Here is a 23,224-nt window from a genome sequence, read left to right as displayed (position 1 = left end):
AATCATTAGTTCGTTCACATTTGGAATATGCTGTTTCCGTATGGTCACCGAATCTCATTAAAGACATTGACTGACTGGAAAAAGTACAACGGCGAGCCGCAAAACTGATTCCAAATATAAAAAATAAATCATACAAAAATCGACTAAAACACATGAATCTGTTTTCCCTAAACAAGCGTAGACTCAGAGGTGACTTGATACAGGTCTTTAAGATTTTAAAGGGAATTGACATCAAAAGTGACAATTTTTTTACATTGAATGAGAATCAGACAAGAAACAATGGTCTCAAACTGTCCGGAAATAGATTCAATTTGGAAGTGGGTAGAAACAACTTTGCCAACCGTGTAGTTAATGAATGGAATAAACTTCCTGCACAGGTAGTGCAATGTAGTTCAGTTCGAAGCTTTAAGAATCATTTAGATAAATACCTAAGTAAGATGCTGTAATGATTATAATTTATCTTATATTATTTGTTTTTGTTTTGTTATCATTTGTCTGTCTGATTTTCATTTATTATTAGTTATATGTCAATTTATTATTATTTACTATTTACCTGTTTGTTTATTATCTAACTATACCTATGCATTTATTTATGTATTTTATTTGTTATTTACATTATTATAGTTTTTTATTTATTGTTTTATTATTAATATGATTTTTTTTTCACATCCGACCTAGATATGGATCAAAAGGTCTCCTGTCAGCATGCTCCGCCTTTGTAATCCTAGGTAACAAACAGGTAAATAATAAATAATAATAAATTGACATATAACTAATGATAAATGAAAATCAGAAAGACCATACAGAAACAGCATATTCCAAATGTGGACGAACTAACGATTTATATAGCTTGTTAATGAGTGATGGACTTTTGAAATCAAAAGACCACACAATCAGTCCCAGAATCTTATTTGCTTTCTCAGAGGCTGAAATACACTGCTTGGATGATTTGAGGTCGTTACTGATAATTACGCCGAGATCTTTTTCACTATCCACTTTTGTTAACGAATTTCCAAATAACTTGTAATCGTACTTACTGTTATTTTTATGTGCATTAGCTTGCATTTACTTGTGTTAAATTTCATTAGCCACTTTTCAGACCATTGCTGTAATTTATCTAAATCTTCTTGAATATCTAATTGGATTGAGTGATCATTTGCCACTCCGCACAGCTTTGTATCATCAGGAAATTTGGAAACAGTAGATTTTAGTCCCTGGTCTATATCATTTATATATACTATGAATAGAAGTGCCCCAAGAACGGAACCCTGAGGAACTCCACTTGTAACATTTTTCCATCTATTAGTTTTTCCATTTAAAACAACTCTGTTTTCGACCATGCAACCAATTACTAGTCCAACTTAATAGGCTACCACTTAACCTATCCTTTTGTTTGAATATATGTGTGTGTTTACCTAACTGTAGTATACAGGAAAGGAGCAATACTAGTTGGGTCCAGTCTCCTATTCTCTAGTTTTCTAACATACCTAGACTCAAATTCATGTATGCTTCCAACTTAATCTATATCTTTGAGTTCCAATTATTATATTTAGATTTAAACTCATGTACTGTTTGAGCTTGGGTTATATTACCTAATCTATTCCACATATTTACACATCTATGTGGAAAAGTGTATTTCTTCACATCCTTTTGACATGTGGTCTTTAATTTACTTCCATGACCTCTTACAACCCTCCCATCTTTGACAAGGAGATCTCTTCTATCAATGCAATCTATCCCCTTTAGTAACCTGAACACTGTAATCATGTCACCTCTTTTCAATCTTTCAATGTTGGTAGACCCATCACTTTTAGTCTTTCCTCATATGATTTATCTGCTCTTTATATTCTCTCAATCTTGCTTATATCCTTCACTCTGTGTGGAGACCATACTACTGACACGTATTCCAGTCTCAGATGTACCAGGGTTTCAATGAGTTTTTTCATCATCTCTTCATCCATATAATGGAACACCACTTTTATCTTCTGCAGTAGTCCATAAGTTTCTCTTACAACTCTGCTGATATGTTTGTCAGGTGACAGGTTGTCTTTTATCAACACTCCCAAGTCTTTCTTCTCCTTTGCTTTTGTAATGTGTTTGCTTCCCAAGGAATAGTTTAACCCCTTCCATACGGTGACGCCTACGTAGGCGTCATGAGGAGCAAGTGGGTACGCGAGGATGCTGACATCAGCATCTTGATTATATTTATTGTAGTCGTACCTGCGTGACCCCCATACTCTGTAAACTGTCTTCATCATATTTTCTACAGTTATCAAAATTCACGGGTGAAAGAGAACAAGCTATAGAGCAGTGACTTTATTTTCTATAATGCGAGTATTATGATGCAACATCGCACGTCTGGCAGCTAATGCTGCCAGACGTGCGATGTAGCCTGTAGTGAAGGGGTTAAGGATGACCTTTTGCTACTATTGTCCATTTTCAGTGCTTTGCATTTTTTGATACTGAACTTCATTTCCCGTTCTTGGTTCCATGCAAAAATAGTATCAAGATCTTTTTGCAATATTCTACTGTCCTCCTCATTTTTCACTCTTCTCATGATTTTTGCATCATCTGCAAACATATTGGGATAGTTTCTTATTCCTTCCATCATGTCATTAATGTAGACAAACATTATTGGTGTGAGAACTGAACCTTGTGGAACTCCACTTGTTACTGTTCTCCAGCATGACATCTTGTCCTTTATTAATGTCCTCATATATCTTTCCTTCAAAGTCTCTAATCCATTCTAGAAATTTGCCTCTCAGTCCTCCAACATGCTCCAATTTCCACATAAATTGACTGTAAGGTACTTTATCAAATGCCTTCTCAGTCCACCCACCCCTTTCTCTCTTGCACCACATCAATCCTTTCTAGAGTAAAAGCTTAAAAGGTTCGACACATATGACCTTCCAGATCTGAAGCTTAACTGTCTGCCAGAATGTTCATCTTTTCAAGATATCTGGTCCTCGATCTTTCACAAAATTTCACTATTGTGCTGGTTAGTGATAGTGGCCTATAATTTAGTGGTTTCCTTATTTCACCTTTATGAATTGGCACAATGTTTGTACTTATCCAGTCATGTGAGGTCATTCCAGAAAATTATCTAAAAGCCACAGCCATAAAGTAGTGAGGAAAAATTCATTAAGTCAAAGAATTATTACCAAATGGAACTCTCTATTGAATGAAGTAATCACAGCCACAAGTTTGGATACTTTTAAAAAGGAGATGGATGAACATTGGAAAGACAACTGGTATCACTACACAACACCAGCAGCATAGAAGTTTTGCAGCAAATTATTTCAGGCAAATACAGGACTCTCCTCATCAGCCTGAAATGCAATAATGATGATGATGATGATGATTTACCACCCATTTTACCACATAAACCAGGCATTTAGTGACTCTACAGCTAATCACAATTTGCCTCAGCAACCCACTTCCAAGCACACTAAACAAAGGTGACAACCTTGGCTGTAGCTATGCAATTCCTGACATAAATCTTAACTTTCCTTATCCTATCAACCTTAATCTGTGACAAAGTAAAACAAATATTATAATATAATATACCCTGGGATAAACTGTTTTTAATGCTAGCTATTGTTATTTGCTAATTTGAATTCCTTTTAAGAGTCTGTCATTGCACTACTGACATATAACTATAATCCTCGAATACTAAGCACAGAAATTTGCTGACATAAACCTATAATCCTCAATTACTATATGAGGTAATGACAAATTCAATCGCCTGTAACAACCCAAATAGTACAATAAAAACAATCCGTAATGATACACACCTGTTAACCTATCCACTCATTGGGATATATTTATTCGATGCCCATCAAGCCGTGAACATTATTCTCTCAATTTTCACCATTATTACAACTTTACGGTTGTATCTGTAGCTCACTTAGAAGAAAAGAAAAGAATTTGTATTGTTTACACCTTTACCAAATCAAAACATTGCCTCGCAGAACATAAACAAACGACTTTTATTTTGAACTGAACCTTCCGAAACCTCAGAAAAGAAGACTTGCACTTCCTGTTTTAATGTCATACATGACTTATTGATCACAGTGTCATAATACTATTAGTATAATACATAAATAGATGATACAATATCTAATTTGTAGAAAATGTAGTTTTGGTATTTTTATCCACAGCATCTTCCGAGACGTACTAACACGCGAACTTTCCCGCGAATCTTGTTTTGAATCGCACGAAGTCTACGGATTGACACAACCTGGAATAAGTTTGCAGATGATGCAAAAATCATGAGAAGAGTGAAAAATGTGTCCGTTACCTACCCTAATAGTCCTTAAAACGCATAGAGTATAGGTGACGACTTCTGCCGCTGGTATGGGCCTATTGGCATAGGCTCGCCACCTTCTCCTTTCTCTATAATTGACCTCCACTTCCACTCCTCCATTCCCTGCTACACATAACCCTAAATACTTAAATTTCTTCACTTCCTTCAGCCTCTTTCCTTTGATACCTCCAACTCACTGGTATCTCCACCATATTTCATCATTTAACTTTTGCCCACGATTGCTTTCACCTTTTTCCTTTCACATACCCTCCCCAACTCCATCACCAACTGCCATAGACCTTCCTCTGACCCAACCACAAGTGCAGTGTCATTCACAAACAACAACTAGCTCACTTCTCACTTTCATCTAACATCTCCAAATCCCTGATCACTCTCATGTTTACATCTATAGCATATATCTGCAAGATATTCCACATTGACTTCCTGTTGATCTTATCACATGTTTTTTTTTCCAAATCCATAAAAACCAGACACAATTATCTTCTAAATAAAAAAGATTACAAAAAAATCAGATCCATACATTTTCTTCTTTTGTTAAACCCACACTTTTCTTCCCAAATTACTTCCATTGTTACCCTCCTCATCTTCTAAATGACCACCCTCCCATATGCCTTTTAAACTATACTTGAAAGACTGATCCTTGTAAAGCTACTACATTAACATTCACCCTCTGCTCATTTTTTTTTATTCTACCACTGCCTTCATTTCTTTAAGCCATATTCTCTTTCTGTTCTCTCTCATCCTCATCATCCCACATACCATCTTTGCACATTTTATCTTTTCCTCCTTGGAACATACCCATTCTTCTTCTACTCTTATTTACTTTCTACCCCTCACCACCTTCCACATTTCTCTCAACCTCTCTTGATATTTTCTTTTTATCATTATCATTTCATTTGTTTACCATTAGCACTTAACTGCCTTCTTCTCTTTTCCTTCACTCTCAAATTCCCTTCTAACAGATATAGGTACATACATACACACATATGCCAGTGGCTTTTTCCCTCTTACAAGGGAGGTAGCCAAAAAACAAAGGCATAAAATCCATTCCCACCTATTTCATCCCAACATACTCCACTCCCATTCATCCCCCTCCCTCATATCTTGGTTCCTCCTAGATGACAGGTTATCCCTGCATCTCACCCACCATCCTGGGTCAGAAGCAATGCCACAAGGCACACCACATCCACAGCAAGGCTGCTTAATTTAATCAGTGACCTCCCCCCTCGTGCAGAAAAAGAGAAGACAGGGAGAAATCCCTTTGGGAAGCATCAAATTATTTTTCACACATGCTCCCTCCACGTACTCCCTTTCATGTGCACCACAGTATCATCATTACACAACCATTCCCCAGTCAGGTCTACCTTTTGTCTTCTCCCACCCTTCCCCAACTGACATTTCCCTCTTTCTAGCAGATATAGATCTGACAATTCCACACTCTCCCCTGAAAACATTAACATCAATAACTCTTCCAATCATCCCTTTGGGCACTACTACATAATCCATTAATGCCCTTTCAACCACCCTCTCCTCTACAAACTTTTCCTACAAATACTTGTTTTTCTTCTTAAATGTGCTTGCTATCATCAACTCCATTTCTAAATACATCTCTAATAACTTCTTTCCATTATATCTCCTACTCCAGCATTGAGGTCCCCTAAGACCACTATGTTTGCATTCTTCTTAAAACTCTTGATACACTCACTTAAATCAGTCTAAAATGTTTCTCTCTTTTCTTCACTTTTCTTACTACCAGGATCACATGCTCTCCATTCCTACTACATGTGTTCCTAAATACTATCCACTTCCTTCAGCCTCTCTCCTCTAAGACTTACCTCTAACTCACTGTCACCAAATTCACCTACCACCTGAAGGAAATATTTAAAAAGTACCAGCACAGGCTGAGTGACACAACAGATGACACATGTCCACTCTGCCAGGCTGCTTCACACAGTCAACCACTGTTCTGTAATGGTGATAGTGACAACCACAACATATCTAGGGTGGAATATTTCTAGCAAGAGCCTGAGAAGATGATCAGTTTCCTCTGAAAATTTGGTGTCAGCTTACTGACACTGGGAACTCACCAACAAAATTGAAACAACTTCAAGATCCCTTGTATCCCAAAAGATGAACTCATGAAGAATTTTATCATTCATCATTTTTTTTTTCTCTTTGTTAAGAAGACTAAAATTACTTTTGTATAAAAAGATTTATTTCCATTCCTTTGGCACAGACACCCTGCACTTGCAAAGACCAATTGGTCTTGTGCATTACAATTCAATTCATCAGACCATATCCACACATTACACAAGGGTTTACCCCTTTACTACAAAGATATCTCTATATACTTTATTCTGGCTCATGCCAGACTACCTTATTCAGCCTAGGGCAGGACCTCATGCATAAGAGGTTAAGGTGCTCTCAATTGACCCCTTCATTAGGGTGAGAGTTTCGCAGATCTTGAATGTTTGAAGTTATTCTGTCATTATTGACACAACTGAGATGGATCTTCACTGAAGCCCCATGAAGGACTATATTCAGCCTCTGTACCTCACCACGGTGGCTTAATCCAGCTTGGTAAGCCTACATGTATGGTGAGAAGTGCATGTAAAGATTTTTTGGTATGCTGGAATGGCTGTGGTTGTGAATGAAGTCTGAAATTAGTGTAATCAGCTCAGTCGTACTAATTAGGTGTTAGCATATACATATGACACTGATCTACTGTAGCTCTGATGGCCACCATTGTGAAGAGGGTTTGGAGAGCCACAAAAGTACTTATGTACTTACTGGGGATTGAACCCAGGTCTTCCACATTCCAAGGCAGGAATGTTACCCACTGCTCCACACATGCTCTTGCAGGCTCCAAGCAGGATCTTACTCCGACTTCTGCTAAACAAATTTATTCAGTTTATAGCAGATGCTGAAGAGGTTGAGACTATGTGTGATGACAACTTTACAAGTTTTATTCTGATATTAGATGATTTTACTCATCTTGGAGCAGGACCTCACACTGATTGATTTGTTTGAAAAATGGAAAACATCAGGACATAAATTTTAAGTCCTGGCTGTATGAAAACTCTTGAGGTCACAAATTGCTTTAACCTTTCACTACAATGACACACTTTACAGACTTTGTTCTGGCTGACACCAGGAAATTTCATTCAGCTGGAAAAGAGCCTTGTTATGAAAGTCCCTTTTGCTACCAAAGGGGTTAAACACAAGTGAATAAAAGAGCCTGATAGTAGCAGTCAGAATGAAGGGACATGTACGAACCAGCACTAAGGAACATGCATATACAAAGGCTTTTATTCACTGAAGGTAAGGTGGAGAGCAAGCACACATATGCCCTGAGCATCAAAACAGCCAGGGCAAGGGGTTGTCACCAGTATCTGTTGAGGATCAAATCTGGGTTCTCATGATAATGAAGTGATTTCACTTTGCAATAGAAATCGTGCATCTGACACATTTTGGCAGTAGCCAGGCCCAGATTTTGATTTACAAAAAGTGGCTAATTCTTTTTGTGATAACTTCCCCTTGATTACAAGAAACAAACAACAAGTTCCTTTTTGGTCCTGGACCCTGACAACAATACCTAGCCAACACCTTCCTGGATAACTCGACCTTGAATACAAATAGCCAATGCCTTTCTCGTCATAAATGGACTTTGACTACAAGTAGCCAACAAATTCATGTGATACACATTAACCCACAAATTCTCTGTGAAATATGAATTTCACCATAATCTTTCAGCAAATTCATTTCTGTAAGCGACATAAAACATACATGTAATGATCACTGTGATATGAAGGGAAATGACAATTGTCATTTCTCATGTGAATAGAATAGCATCATATATTTTATATATTTAGGTTATAGTGAATTTACAATATACAGTATATACCATATATGATGACATATAAGATACATTCTTTAATGGCTTAAGAATTAGCCCTGGATTTTTGTGCAAAGGTGAGATATCCAGCAGAATGCCATTTACCTGTGGTTAATACTGTTACAATCTTGCAACTTACAATAGTGTTATTACAATATTTTTCCTACTGTTTTTCTTGCATGTTTGCCCATAATTTTTCTGTAATATGTACTACAGCTATACATTTCCATAAATATTTGAGTAGATTACAATTCTTTTTATTAAAATTCACTGCTGGAAGGAGGGAAGGCATACCCAGGCATCTTATCTGACATCAAATAAAGTATTTGTTTATTTATACATACAGTGCTTTAAAGGATGCTTATGTGAATCGGAATGTGACAAAAAACATTTACATAACATATGACATCAGTCTTTTAGAGGTGATGTTTATAAACAATGAATGGTAGTGGATGGCACATTGACATATGGCAGTCGATACCTATGTGCCCAAGTGAGGTCAATGACCTTGTGGATGATATGGCAGACAGGAAGAAACTTATGCTAGGAGGCACTCAACTGTGGCTAAGTCTGTCACCTTTGCCCTTGGCACAAGGGTATGTAGGTTGCAATAACCATAATGAATAGTATCTGGGATCTGTACAATATAGAAATTCTGTGATACAGAGTACATCAGTAATACATAACCAAAGCATGCCGAAAACTTCAGATGGACTCAACATGATCAGTCATAATTGTGCAGGTTTCATGACTGGGCAATAGTCTGTAATCTCATAGACTAGTGTCATATTTCACTGGATAAGCTGAATAATGTGGTCAAAACTATCAAAACAAGACAAACACAGGGAAGTGACTGTGTGGTCACTGCAAATCATACTCAGTTACAAGAGTGTAACCCAACTATTTGACTGTAATAAAATATGCCCACATTTTCCTTAGGTTATCTCACTATCAGATAAGAAGACATAAAATGCAGGGCAGGTTTGCAGCAAGGGGGCTTTTAGCTAAGGCTGGAGCTGTCACCTTCCCTTTGTGCTTGGATAGCCAGTACAAGTGACATTCACCAGTGACTGTCACAATCAACTCCAAGCCACCATAGTTATGAGGCAAGATTCAAACTCACCAGTTTACATTCTCATCTTGGACAATTATTGTGCAATCTTTGTTTTGCATGATTAATAGTGGATGCTTTGCTAGCTGAGCAGGTTAGAGCATTACTTCTTGAGGCTGAGGTGATGGCAGTTCAAATCCTGCTGCCAACAAGTTGGACCAAGAGCTTGGTTGATGAAATTCCACACTACAAAGTCCTTAGTAAGGGGCACCATCCTAGCCTCCTGATAGGGGGGAGTTTGTGACATTAAAAATAATCTAACATCATGATTAATAATGTACAGACCAAGATCTAAACAAGAACAGGTTAACTCACTTTTGAAAATGGTATGATATCATGGGGAGATGTGACAGTTGAATGACCTGTACGATATACATGATGATTCCGTTTAACCTTGTGAAATTCCTCCCTCTCAGGGAGCTAGGACTGTGCTCCTAACAGAGGACTTCCTAGTATGGAATTTAATGAACCATGCCCTTGGTTCAACTTGCTGGTGGTAGGGTTCAAACCACCATCACCTCAGTCTCTGTCACAAGTAGTGACAACCTAACCCACTCAGCCGGTGAGCATTCATGTACAATATATAGTACCTATACACATACTCTATCCCAGCTCTCTGCAATCTTCCTCATGACTTCAAGATCTGATCTGTTGTTACTGACACCTTGGTACAGAACCCTATGGAAAAGATATGTTCAACAAAGAGCCTGGCATTCCATTTGATGAAGAAGGAAGGTGAGGAGTCTAAACCAGGAGGCACACAGTTGTGGTCAAAGCCGTCATCTTTGCTGTACATGCTTGGACTGTTAGGGCAGACAACAGTCATTACTGGGAATCAGAGAGGAGTGTGGGATTCAAATCCACAACTAATTGAATGCGAGACCAGTACGCTTCCCATTATGCCACCAATGCACAAAGTAAATGTATGTTGTTTCATGAGGTGGGATAAACAAAAGAAGAGATAAATAGTTCTTCTTCTTGCCATCCTATGACTGTCTCCACACTGGATAATGTCTTCTGGGCCCTTATGATTCACAATACGAGTTATGTGGCTCACTGCGTGGGTCATTCATGCATCCAAGCCACGTCACTGATATGGTTGGCTCAGTCATCAGATTTACCGTTGTGTGTCAGCCATATTTGCCGGTGCTGAAAGGAGAGAACAATGCCTGTAGTAACTAAAAACTTTACCAATGGTATTTATTATAAAAATAATCTAGGAGGAGCCAAGATAATAGGGAGGGAGGGGGATGAATGGGAGTGGAGTATGTGGGGATGGAATGGGTGGGAGTGGATTTTATGCCTTTGTTTTTTAGCTACCTCCCTTGTAAGGGGGAAAAAGCCATTGGTATATGTATGTGTGTATGTATAAAATAATTATTCATATCTAACACATGGAAAGAATGAGTGAAGAAAGATTAGTAAAAGAAGTGTGGAATGTAGAGGTGGGGGAAGTGAACATAAGGGGACAAGCCAAGGATGAGATGGATACATGGGGTAAAAGAGACATTGGGAAAGAGGGGAATGTTTGTTGAGGAAGGAAGGGAGAAGACAGAAGATAAGGGTAATTAAAGAATGGTTGTGTATGTGATGCTATGATGCATGGTGGAGGATGAGGGGGGTGAGGGAGTATGTGTAAATGGTATTTTGATGCAGACTGAAGAGATTTCTCCCCATCTCTTTTTCTACATGAGGGGATGGAGAGGGGGGGTTTGCTGATTAAATGTAGTGGCCTTGCTCTGGATGTGCCATGTATTACAGCATTGTTTCTGACCTAGGGCAGTGGGCAAGATTTATCATTATTATAATTTTTTTTCTTCACATCCGACCTAGATATGGACCAAAAGGTCACCTGTTGGCATGCTCCACCTTTGTAATCCTTTGTAAGAGGGAGGGAGGGGTGGTGAATGGGAGTGGAGTACAGTATATGGGGATGAAATGGGTGGGAGTGGATTTATGCCTTTGACCTTGGCTACCTCCCTTGCAAGGGGGAAAAAGCATTTGATATATGTATATGTATGTAACAACTATATATATCAAATGCTTTTGCTATTTATTGTTAAGCTCTGAAAGCTCTTGACTTTTGAGTAAAGAATACTTACCACCAATTCAGCACCCTGGTAGTACTCCGGTGGTATTCGATCCCGGATGTATTGGTAGTCCGAAAGGACAAGGACGAAGGCAAGTACCATCACAATGACCACGCCTACTGTGAACATGACCACCCACCAGTACTTTGGCAGCAGAACCAGCTGCATCTGAAAGGGAGAAAGATTGTTATTCTAACATTCACTTGAGTCAGGTCTCCTGGAGTTTATTATAGTGGTTGAGTGTAGCCTGTTATGTTGTACTGTGGACAGCTTCTCTTTTGATGGAGAACTTTAGAAAAGACTTTAAGGCTAAGAGTGTTCACCATGACAAAGTGGAACATGTCTCATTGGGTACAAAGAAGTCTTTAATGTAATGCTTGAGTATATATATGTAGTGGGAAGGTGTTGGGATGGCTCTGTTCATGTGTGTATTATCTGAATAAAGTGTCATACTGAGTAGGAGCTAATCAGTTAAAAGAATAAATTTACACATTTCAAATAGTGAGAAAAACAAAAAACTAAAAACTCACAATTCTCTGGACAGAACAACAATGCTGAATATGATTTTTTGGCATCTACTAAGTGCCACTAGCTTTAGGCATGTGGAAAATATGAAAACCCACTTGTTTACATACATATACTGTACTAAGGGCTTCCCACCCCCTTACAAGGGAGGTAGCCAAAGTCAAAGGCATAAACCCACTCCCACCTACTTCATCCCCACACACTCCACTCCCATTCACCATCCCTCCCTCCTTCTTTTCTTGGCTCTTCCTGGATGACAGGTTATCCCTGCATCTTGCCTACCACCCTGGGTCAGATACAATGCAACAAGACACAGCACATCCACAGCAAGGCCAATTCATTTAATTGGTGCCCCTCCCCTCTCCGTCCACTCATGCAGAAAACGAGAAGACGGGAAGCAATCCCTTTTGGCTGTGTCAAAATATCATTTACATATACTCCCTAATATACATACATATGCCAAGGGCTTTTTCCCCTTCACAAAGGAGGTAGCCAAAGTCAAAAGGCATAATTCCAGTCCTACCCATTTCATCCCCAACCACTCCTTTCACATTCACCACCCCTTCTTCCCAAAGCACATGCATTTTTTTTCCCTAATAAATTTTTGCCAGACTAAAATGAACAAATGGCTGACCTCCCCCTAAAGATACATACCCAAATGGCGAGGGCAAGGAAGACGATGGTGAGGAGGATCACGATCCATTGTACTACCATCCAAGGGATCATCAGCATGGGTGAATCCTGGAGGGAGCAGATACAGATTGGATAAATACATCATCATTATCAATTGGGGGCATACACCAGGGAGTGTGTTGCTTCACTCACATGCTGGTGCCAGTCCACATGGTTTCTCTAAACAAGCTCCCATGCAAACACCCTTCCCATTCCAAACAACTCTTGACAGTTTCGATCAGTTTGCCCTTCCGGCCATGAATTCTTTGTCTCCTATCAAAAGGAGACAAAGGGATAAATATGATTATACAGGTAAATACATTACATCTACATAGCCCAAGTGAGTTAATTGGTGTTTGGTTGAAATCATCTTTTTTGTCCTCTAATAAATCATCTATGTTGGAGTTAAGATTTAACTCTGGCTGAGACTGCCACCTTTGCCCTCTGTGCTCTGAGATGAGGATATATGTCATTGTGGAAGCCTGAGAGAATAAATGCATTAGAAACTAATGTCTTAGTAAGTATGATTGATTGATTTCCTTTAATGTAGCAAAACTACCCCTATCAGGAGACTAGGATGGTACCCCATACAGAAGAGTTTGTAGCATGGAACGTAATGAACCATGCCCTTGGTCCAACTTGCTGGTAACAGGTTTTGACCTGATGTCACCTTGACCTCCATCACAAATAGTGGCACTCTAACCTCCTTGGCTAACGAGCATCTTAGTAAGCATGGTAACGGAAAATCTTTTAGTCCATAATACAGTTGGAAAAAGAAAGAAGAAAAAAAAAAAAAAAAAAAAAAAAAAAAAAAAAAATATATATATATATATATATATATATATATAAATATATATAAATATGTATATATATATATATATATATATATATATATATGTATATATATATATATATATATATATATATATTTATATATATATATATATATATATATATATATATATATATATATACACACACACACTGGTATGTATCTACTTTGAAGTGATGCCCTTTATAATTTTTATTCTGATTAATGCCTGATGAGTTCAATCCACTTAGTGTATACAGACCCCCTATCAAGTCAGAGTTCACCATTTCAGTGACAAAATCTTTTCCCATTACTCTGTCAGAACAAAATAAATAAAATGTACCATTATGTCAAGGAAGTTATGGACCACTTACAGGTATGGAGAACAATTAAAGGTTTATATATATATATATATAATTTTTTTTGGGGGAGTAATGCAATATAATTCATTATCATTACTATTGTTATCATATATATATATATATATATATATATATATATATATATATGTACAACACTGAATGGGTTCTAGTGAACAGATTTACATTTATCAACTGTAATTCACTTTAATTCTAAACCATCAACATCGAGGAGGGATACATGCAGAAATTGAAACATGGTACAGCCAAGGACTCAAACCTCTGCTAGCACATGACAAGTGATAGTGACTTAACCAATTGTACCATCAAAACCTGGAGCAAAAGATTGATGGATCACCTCAAGAAGAACCTGGTTTGCAAAAGGGTGAGTATATAGAAGACCTGTTCACTTACCCTTGCAGCTCCCACAATAAGGAGGAGGTCTGAGACAGCACAGGCAAGGAGGAAGACGCAGATGCCTAAGAGGATGGCTTCAATGCCCAGAAGTTTGTCTTCATTCAGTTGTAATGGTTCATACCCTACAGCTGTAATGACAAAAATGAAAATTTAGTTTGATTTTCTTTTCTTTTTAGCCTGTCTCTGGCCTCATCAAGGTTTATGTATTACAACTTTATTCATATATATATATATATATATATATATACACACATCTTATTGGAGTTTGTTCTATCATGTCAAAAGCCTTTTAAAAGTCAACAAAAGCTATACACAGGTATATTGTGTTGTTATTTATTCAGATACTCTTACCTGACAGATCAATGATAGATTCTCTTACCCACTTTAAAAAATCAACAACCCCCTCCACTGCATCCATCAGGAGGTGGAGTCCTGTACAATTGGCACTTAGTCTCCAGACAGGGCCCATGGTCTCTCTAAATATTAACTGCAACTTTATTTCTTACACATTTTTCACACATGGTGAGCTAACCACCGGGGACTGATCCCCTACAGACTAGAGTCACGTGGTATTTTTTATTCATTTATTTTTTTAACAATTATAGATTAAGCTCCAATCAAAGAATAATGCTATCACTATATCTACTTCTACTCTCTCTCCATTCTACTATCCTCTCCTCCTCTTTGGCACGATGCCGTTCCCCAGAGACAGAAGCACTGGTTATTGGAAGAAGAAGAACCCCGACTCACCAGTGCTGGTGCCGTTGGGCCCTGCAATCTTGAGGGGTGTCTTGAAGTCATTGTACATCCTCCAGCTCTCCTGCAGGACGTTCTCCAAGTTCCCGCTGAAGACAAGGACGCCGGCCAGAACACTGCCGCTGGCACTCAGGATCTGAAAAGGACACCAAAGGATCAAAGTCGTGTCCTTCAAAGCCAGGATCACGTCCTTATCGCACTCAGGATCTGACAGGGAGACCAGAGTCAAAATCTTATCCTTCAAAGCCAGGAAGCACGTCCTTATTGCCTCAACCCTTCAAGGATGTATTTATTAATTTGTTTATTTATCTCCCTGTTTATATACTTATTTATTTAATTTGTGTTATCTACGTCATTACTGAGGCAACTAATATACTTTGGTATTTGTCAGGATATTTGCAATGACACAACTCGTGCATAGGTTTAACTGGGATATAAAGATTAATCCTTTGGTAAGCGAATCAGATCGCCTGTTGGAATAGACCTCATTGTAATAGAAAATGAGTGAACTCGTGAGGTACCGTTTCTATTTTTACTACTATACTACTATTACATATTGTTTTGAATTAGCTTATGATCTTATTCTGGAATATACCAACTTCTTAACTATTCTAGTTGGTGTATGTGTAAAAAAAAAAAAAATTATCTTTTAGATTTTTTCTCAACTTCTTCCAATGATTTTGTAACTCTTGCCCAAAACCAAGAGATTCTGTCAATGTGTCTATTCCCTTTAGTTACCTGAACACTAGTATCAAGTCATCTTTCCCTTTCCAAGGCGAGTTGGAGTCATGTGGCATTCCAGGGCTTTTGCAATGAATTGCAGGCTGGAAAAACATTGTAAGACCAATGGATGGGCATTTGTCAACAACTATGATTGCTTTTACGGTAAGAGTCATCTGTATACAAGGGACGGGGTGCACTTGTCGCCCAGAGGATTTTGGCTTCTTGCTGAATCCCTTGAGCGAGAAGTAGGCATCCTGCATTTTTTTTTGTGGGGGGGGGGGTATCGGAATATAATTCAGGCAATAGAAACAGCTCAGAGAGGGACTGAAAAGAATCACCAAATCAGGCGGAGGGAGGATAAACAAAAAGTTTACTATACAAACAGCAGAAGCATAACAAACAAAATTTATTTACTGCGAGGTAAAGCATGCATAGAGAGATTTGATATTATAATTATTACTGAATCCTGGATCAATATGGCTGATACACATTTCCATCCAGAAATATATATATATATATATATATTATATATATATATATATATATATATATATATATATATATATATATATATATATATATATATATATATATATTCACAAGGACAGGGTTGGCAGGAGTGGGAGTAGAGTAGCACTTTTCATTGAAAATACAATAAACTGTATTATCAACAGTTCAATTAAGAAAGGGGGTAGTACGGAATCTACTTGGGTGGAGATTATAGGCAAGAATAAGAAACTTATTGCTGTCGTCCTATATAGACTTCCTAACCTCAGTATTGAGCAGACTGATCCCCTGACTCATGAAATTCGCAGGGCGTCCCAGTAGGCTACAAAAACATTGTGATCATGGGAATTTTTTATTATAGAAACATGGGGAAATTATAGTAGGAGATCAGGGAGCGAATTTTTTCTTAGAGGCGGTGCAGGGTTATTTCCTAAAACAAATTGTTACCGATCATACGAGGGGAGAGAATACTCTGGACTTACTTTTAACTAATAATGAGCGCCTAGCGAGTAACGTAAAAGTGGGAGATATTCTAGGCTCTAGCGATCACCAAGAAATAAGATTTAATATTATTTGGGAAGAATTAAAAAGTACGAATAACGTTCAAGCACGGGGCTTCAGGAGAGCCAATTTTGATGAGATGAGAGACTATATATGACATTTGATCACTTACGGGACCGACCCAGGGGCTGTGACGGGGTCAGATACATGGTCTGTCCGGACGTCATTAGCGCGGTCAGAAGTCGAGTCACGGAGGGTAATATGTGTACCTTGGGTCAGGTCACTAGCGGGGGCGGGGTCAACAGCCGGTCAGTGACTTGGATGGGATGTATAGTAACCTAACAGCTTTAATTCTAAACGCACAAAATATATCTATTTCCCTCAAGTCAATACGGAAGAATAGTAATACTCAGTAGTGGGATTCAGCCGGTTCTTACCTAATTCGCTTAGAACCGGCTCACGCAAATTTGTCAGTTCGGCGAACCGGCTAACTGGCGAACCGACTAGTTGCTCAGCTGGTCAGTGGTCTTCTGCATCTCATCCGATAAGTACCGGGGACGGTATGTTTCGTAACTTTCGTTAGTGATTTATTGCATAGTTTATTTACACAAGTGGTTACCAGTTTTTTTTCATGTATATAGTGCTTGGTTTCTCTGTATATTTGTGTTATTAAACTACATCTTATTATAATTATGGACATACATACATACACGCACTCTCATACACACTCCTTAGGCCTACCCACACAAACATGTTTGTTTATAAATAACACAATTGCATTGCACACATGCACACACATCTCATGTACATGTACACATATGCACACGTGTAAGCACATACATAGCCTACACATGCACACACTACCCCCACACAAACATGCGTCCGTAAAAAAATAAATACACCTGCACTAGGGTTTCCCAAATCGAATTTTTTGATCACGAGACTAACTATAGGTTTTGGCACCCAGGTCTATACCCCCATTTTATTTTCCACCTGACAATTTTTCAGGTTTTTCGTATGTAAATATTTGAATATTTTTTACGTTTGGCAGCCAGAGATGCATTTTAAATATAATATTGTTAGTTTTCCATATTTCTAGTTAGAATATTTAATTGATAACAATAATATAAAGAAAATGTGGCTAAGAAGTGGTTGCAAATTAGTGTCAGATGGAAATACACCGACTATAACAGAACCGGCTGACGAAAAATTTGAATCCCACTACTGGTAATACTCCCAAATGGATGACGGACAGGCTGAAATATGAGATCGGAATGAAAAGAGGACTTTACATAAGAATAAAAATCTAGGAAATGTCTTAGATCCAAATATGGTAAGACTGGTTTAAAAGAATACGCGTACAGCAAAACGTAGCTATGGAATTAAGGTTGCCAACCCAAAGGGCCTCTTATCATCTCTACAGAACAATAAACAAGAGAAGGATTGGTCCAATTCAAAATGACGAAAGTGTCATGACAGAATCGGAGGAAAAATAAGTGAGGCGTTTACAAATATTTTCTCTCGGTGTTTACTAAGGAGAGATTAGATGAGCTACTTGACAGCGATCCGATTTTCAGTGGGGATGAAGAAAGTAGACTATCTAATATCAGCATTAGTAATGTAGTAGTCAAACCGATTGAAAGACTTAAAGCTACAAATTCCCTTGGTCCAGACGAAAATTTTCCGAGAATGCTTAAAGAGTATAGATTTAAAATCTGCGACCAGTTAACAGAAATATTTAATAAGTCGGTAGACACTGGTTTTGTGCCTATTGCTTGGGGGCTGGCAAACGTTGTTCCTGTTTTTAAGAAGGGAGATAAATCGTCTATATGACCAATCAGTTTGACATCAGTTATAGGTACAATGTTTGAATCAATAATAGTTAATGGACTCAAGAGAACACATCGAGAGACGTAATTTGATTCGTGACACACAGCATGGTTTCTCCAAGGGCAAGTCATGTGTGACTAATCTTCTATCCTTTTACACTAAAGTATATAAAGCATCAGATAACAATGATAGCTACAATATTATTTACCTTGGCTTTAGCAAAGCTTTCGACAAGGTGCCCCACCAGAGACTACTAAATAAAATCAAAGCCCATGGCATAGGAGGAAAAATGTTAGGATGGATTTGAGCTTGGATCAGTGACAGAAAACAGTGGGTTACAATAAATGTGGGTAAAATTCAGGTGGGGGAGTGTTTCTAGTGGGGTCCCCCAGGGCTCGGTTTTGGGTCCCTTATTGTTCATTATGTACATAAACGACTTGGACAATGGGATTAATAGTGATGTTCGTAAGTTTACGGACGACGCTAAGATAGGACGCCTAATTAGGTAAGGAGATGACACCGAGATTCTGCAGGATGATCTTAACATAGTCGGTGAAATGGCAAATGAACTTCAATATCTCAAAGTGCAGCGTGTTAAACGTAGGGCTACACAACCCCGATAATAGATATAGTCTAGATAACACGTTTTTAGAGAAAACTGAGTACGAGAGAGACTTGGGAATTCTGGTGAGTTCTGACCTTGAATCCAGGAAACATTACATTCGCATCAGGAATAAAGCTAACAGAGCATTAGGTTTCATTGCTAGGACGGTTTCGAATAGAAGTGCAGAGGTATTAATCAAACTATCTAGCGTTAGTTAGACCCGTCCTTGATTACATGCGGTACATTTTTGGTCTCCGTCTTATAGAATAGACATCAATTCATTAGAATCAGTATAGAGGAGAATGACCAAAATGATACATGGGCTCAGAAATTTACCTTACGAAGAAAGGCTTAGGGACTTTAACTTACACTCTCTGGAAAGGCGCAGAGTGCGGGATAATCTAAAAGAGGTGTTTGAGTGGATCAAAGGCTTTAACAAGGATGACGCAATCAAGGTCATCAAGTTGAGATAACAGGACAGGACTCGCAGTAACGGGTACTGGACAAATTTAGATGGAAATAGGCAATAATTTGTTTACTAATAGGGTGGTCAACGAGAGGAATAGATTTAATAACCATGTAGTGAGCGCTGAAACTATCATTTGTTTTAAGAAACGGTTAGACAACTTTATAGGTGGGGATGGCAGGTGGTAATGGACATGGATCTGCTTTGTGTAGGCCTTATGGTCTCTTGCAGTCTCCTTAATTTTTGTTCCTATGAACTCCATTTCAATAATGTGTGTGTGTGTGTTCGCGTATATGTGTTTATCTATTTGAGGCGCGTGGAATTACGAGAAAGTATGTGTGTGCATGGGTGTAGTAAGCAGGTATTTATCTTTACAAGGCTGCGTGAGGCTGGTTTGTGTGCGATGCGTGGACAAAAAATAAAGATATATGTTGCTTAGCAGTCATGACGTCATAACGCGCGCGTGGCCCGGAGAACGAAACATACACACAAACTCAAGCTCCGCCAACGACCGTCGACTCCAGAACCAAAAGTTATGAAAGATTCTAAACAGACACAAACAGACATAACATGAACAACCAAACATTCTCTACAGTGGTCAAATATTTATTGGTGTATTCTACAACGTACCATGGTTGCCCTAGGATCGTCGACGCCTACAGATTATACAATTTACGGGACGCGTTATACCGTAGGGCCTCACTATGACGTAATTGTCCTTCAAGTGGAGGTGACGTCAATGAATTTAAGGCGCAATTTGCTCGTGGTATGAATTTCTTTTTTATAATAAAAATGTAAAAAATCGACTTCAATGTTGAATATGTTTGTGCGAGGTCGAGTAAAACCTGATAACCTTGGAAGGATTAGGCTCCTTTGCAACAACACATTGTAAATTCTATTCTGACGATCACCGTATGTTTGCATCTAACTGATGCTTTTTAGAGTTTGTTTTGGCTGCCGTCAGGAAATTTTATTCAGATGAAGGCATAGAGGAGGTAACCCAGCCTAACATTTTTGGCGATACATTAAAAATTGATTACAGAAGAATGGATGTGCTGGTAAATTGCACTGAACTGTGTTGTAAATGTCTATAATTTTTTCATGTTTTCTATTAAGTATTATCATATCTATCATCCTCACTATTATCATTAATATTATTGTTATTATTGCTATTCTTATTATTACTATTATCGTTATTAATATTATCATTACTAATATTATCTACTATTATTATTATTATCATTGTTAGAAATATCATCATGAACATTCTTATCGTTACTCGGGTAGAGGGAACAGCCGTTCAGTGCCTCGTGGCGTAAACACACTTCTCTAACATGGGTAAAGGCTTCTTCGAACCTTATCAGGAGACTTTGATAAGACCACTCCTCAATTCCCGCCCCTCACTTTGTAAATACGCACACAGGCGCATACGCACATGTGTACACACACACGTAAATATGTACACATGTATATATGTACACACAGACACGTGCACACACACACACACACATGTGCGCACGCACACACTGGCACGTGCACACACAAACATATACATAGATACGAACACACACACACGTACACATGTACACACACGTACATACGTACACACGTACATATGCACACACAGACACGAACACACACACACACACACACACACACACACACATGTACACACGCACACACTGGCACGTGCACACACAAACACACTCGTACATACGTACACACACACGTGCATACGTGCACACACACACGTACATACGTACACACGTACATATGGACACACAGACACGTGCACACACACACATATACACACGCACACGCTGGCACATACGTGCACACACACGTACATACGTACACATGCACATACGTACACACGTACATATGCACACAAAGACACGTGTACACACACACACACACACACACACACACACACGCATGTACGCACGTGCACACTGGCACGTGCGCACACAAACACACACGTACATACGTACACATGTACACACGTACATACACATTACGGGCTAGAATTTGACCTCGGGTTTCTAGTTATGGTTATCTAGTTTGTTGGCTGATCTGTGGAAGTTGCAGGATTCGAACCTGGTTCTATATGAATCCGAGATGTTGAGGAGATCAAGGAAGAATGTTGGGAAGGGTCATCTTACGTTGGCAAGGCGCGCGCGCGCGCACACACCCACACACACACACACATACACCCACACACCCACACCCACACCCACACACACCCACCCACACACACACACACACACACACACACACACACACACACACACACACACACACACACACACACACACACACACACAGATCGGTCATACGTCATATATGAGCTCTGAGCTCTCTTCCGGGAGGTAAATAGCTGTCGATCACGAGTCCAACACGTGATTCGAGACCATGGTGTATCTCTCTCTCTCTCTCTCTCTCTCTCTCTCTCTCTCTCTCTCTCTCTCTCACACACACACACACACACACACACAAACACACTAGTACAATAGCTAAAATATGCGAAAAGATCATCAGAAGCAGATGGATCAAACATTTGGAAGAAAACAATATAATAAACCCCAAACAATTTGGTTTTAGAAGTGGAAGATCGTGCACCACAAACCTAATCTTCTTTTACTCGAGACTGATTGAAATAAAACAAGAAAGAGATGGTTGGGCGGACTGCGCTTTCCTGGATCTGCAAAAGGCTTTTGACAAGGTACCACACAAAAAATTAATAAACAAAATTGAAAAAATAGGAAGAATTCAAGGCAGGCTGTTGGAATGGATGAAGGAATTTCTAAATGGAAGAAAGATGAGAGTGGTACTTAGAGATAAAAACTCGAAATGGGAAGAAGTAAAAAGTGGCGTCCCTCTGGGATCTGTTTTGGCTCCCTTAATGTTTACCATATACGTAAGTGATATGGACAAAGGAGTGAATTGTTACATGAATTTCTTTGCTGACGATGCTAAATTGCTCGAGAGAGTGAAAACAGAAGAAGATTGCAGATCGTTACAAGATGACCTACATAAAGTATATGAATGGAGTCAGAAATACGAAATGAATTTCAACATCAAGAAATGTTGCATAATGGAGTTCGGAAAATACAAAAATAGAGTTTCGGGAAAATATATGATCGGAAACAAAGAAGTAAAGAAAGTTAACTCAGAGAGGGACCTAGGAATAATCATCTCAAGTGACTTGACACCTGACAAACATGTAAACAAGATATTTGGAGAGACTTACAATTTGTTAAGATCAATGAAGGTGGCATTCGACTACATGGATGAAGAGATGGTTAAGAAATTAATTGTTACATTGATAAGACCGAAACTAGAATATGCTATATCAATGTGGGCACCTAACACAAAGAAAAACACACAAAAAAATATTAGAAAGAATCCAAAGAGCGGCGACTAAGATGGCACCTACACTATCAAATTTGACATACGAACAAAGATTGGAGAAATTACAACTGACAACGTTAGAGCAGAGAAGGGAGAGAGGCGATTTGTTGACCATTTTCAGAATTATGAAAGGAATGGAAGTTCTTGATAGAGATAATCTATTAAAATGGGACCAAAGAGAAACAAGAGGACACGCAAAGAAACTAGAGAAAGACAGCT

At 38.6% G+C, this 23,224-nt stretch overlaps 2 protein-coding genes across 2 annotated transcripts in view; both read right to left on the bottom strand.

The window, feature by feature from the left end:
* The window catches only part of LOC143036999 (uncharacterized), a 30,869-nt gene extending 26,836 nt beyond the window's left edge, over window positions 1-4,033 (bottom strand). Inside the window, exon 1 of the mRNA XM_076205105.1 lies at window positions 3,795-4,033. The gene's annotated coding sequence lies outside the window, so the exon portion shown is untranslated. The remainder of the gene's footprint in view (window positions 1-3,794) is intronic.
* A 2,487-nt stretch (window positions 4,034-6,520) lies between these two features.
* LOC143036991 (uncharacterized) overlaps window positions 6,521-23,224 on the bottom strand; it is a 48,582-nt gene continuing 31,878 nt past the window's right edge. Inside the window, exons 2-6 of the mRNA XM_076205097.1 lie at window positions 14,958-15,099; window positions 14,205-14,335; window positions 12,603-12,689; window positions 11,436-11,591; window positions 6,521-10,482 (exon numbers count right to left, since the gene is read on the bottom strand). Coding sequence (XP_076061212.1) covers window positions 10,438-10,482; window positions 11,436-11,591; window positions 12,603-12,689; window positions 14,205-14,335; window positions 14,958-15,099 — 561 coding nt within the window. The 3' untranslated portion in view covers window positions 6,521-10,437. The remainder of the gene's footprint in view (window positions 10,483-11,435; window positions 11,592-12,602; window positions 12,690-14,204; window positions 14,336-14,957; window positions 15,100-23,224) is intronic.

Source organism: Oratosquilla oratoria, chromosome 2 (genome assembly GCF_046742065.1).
Source record: "Oratosquilla oratoria isolate Oo_2021 chromosome 2, ASM4674206v1, whole genome shotgun sequence".
Lineage (NCBI taxonomy): Eukaryota > Metazoa > Arthropoda > Malacostraca > Stomatopoda > Squillidae > Oratosquilla > Oratosquilla oratoria.
This window is presented reverse-complemented; position numbering and strand designations above follow the sequence as displayed.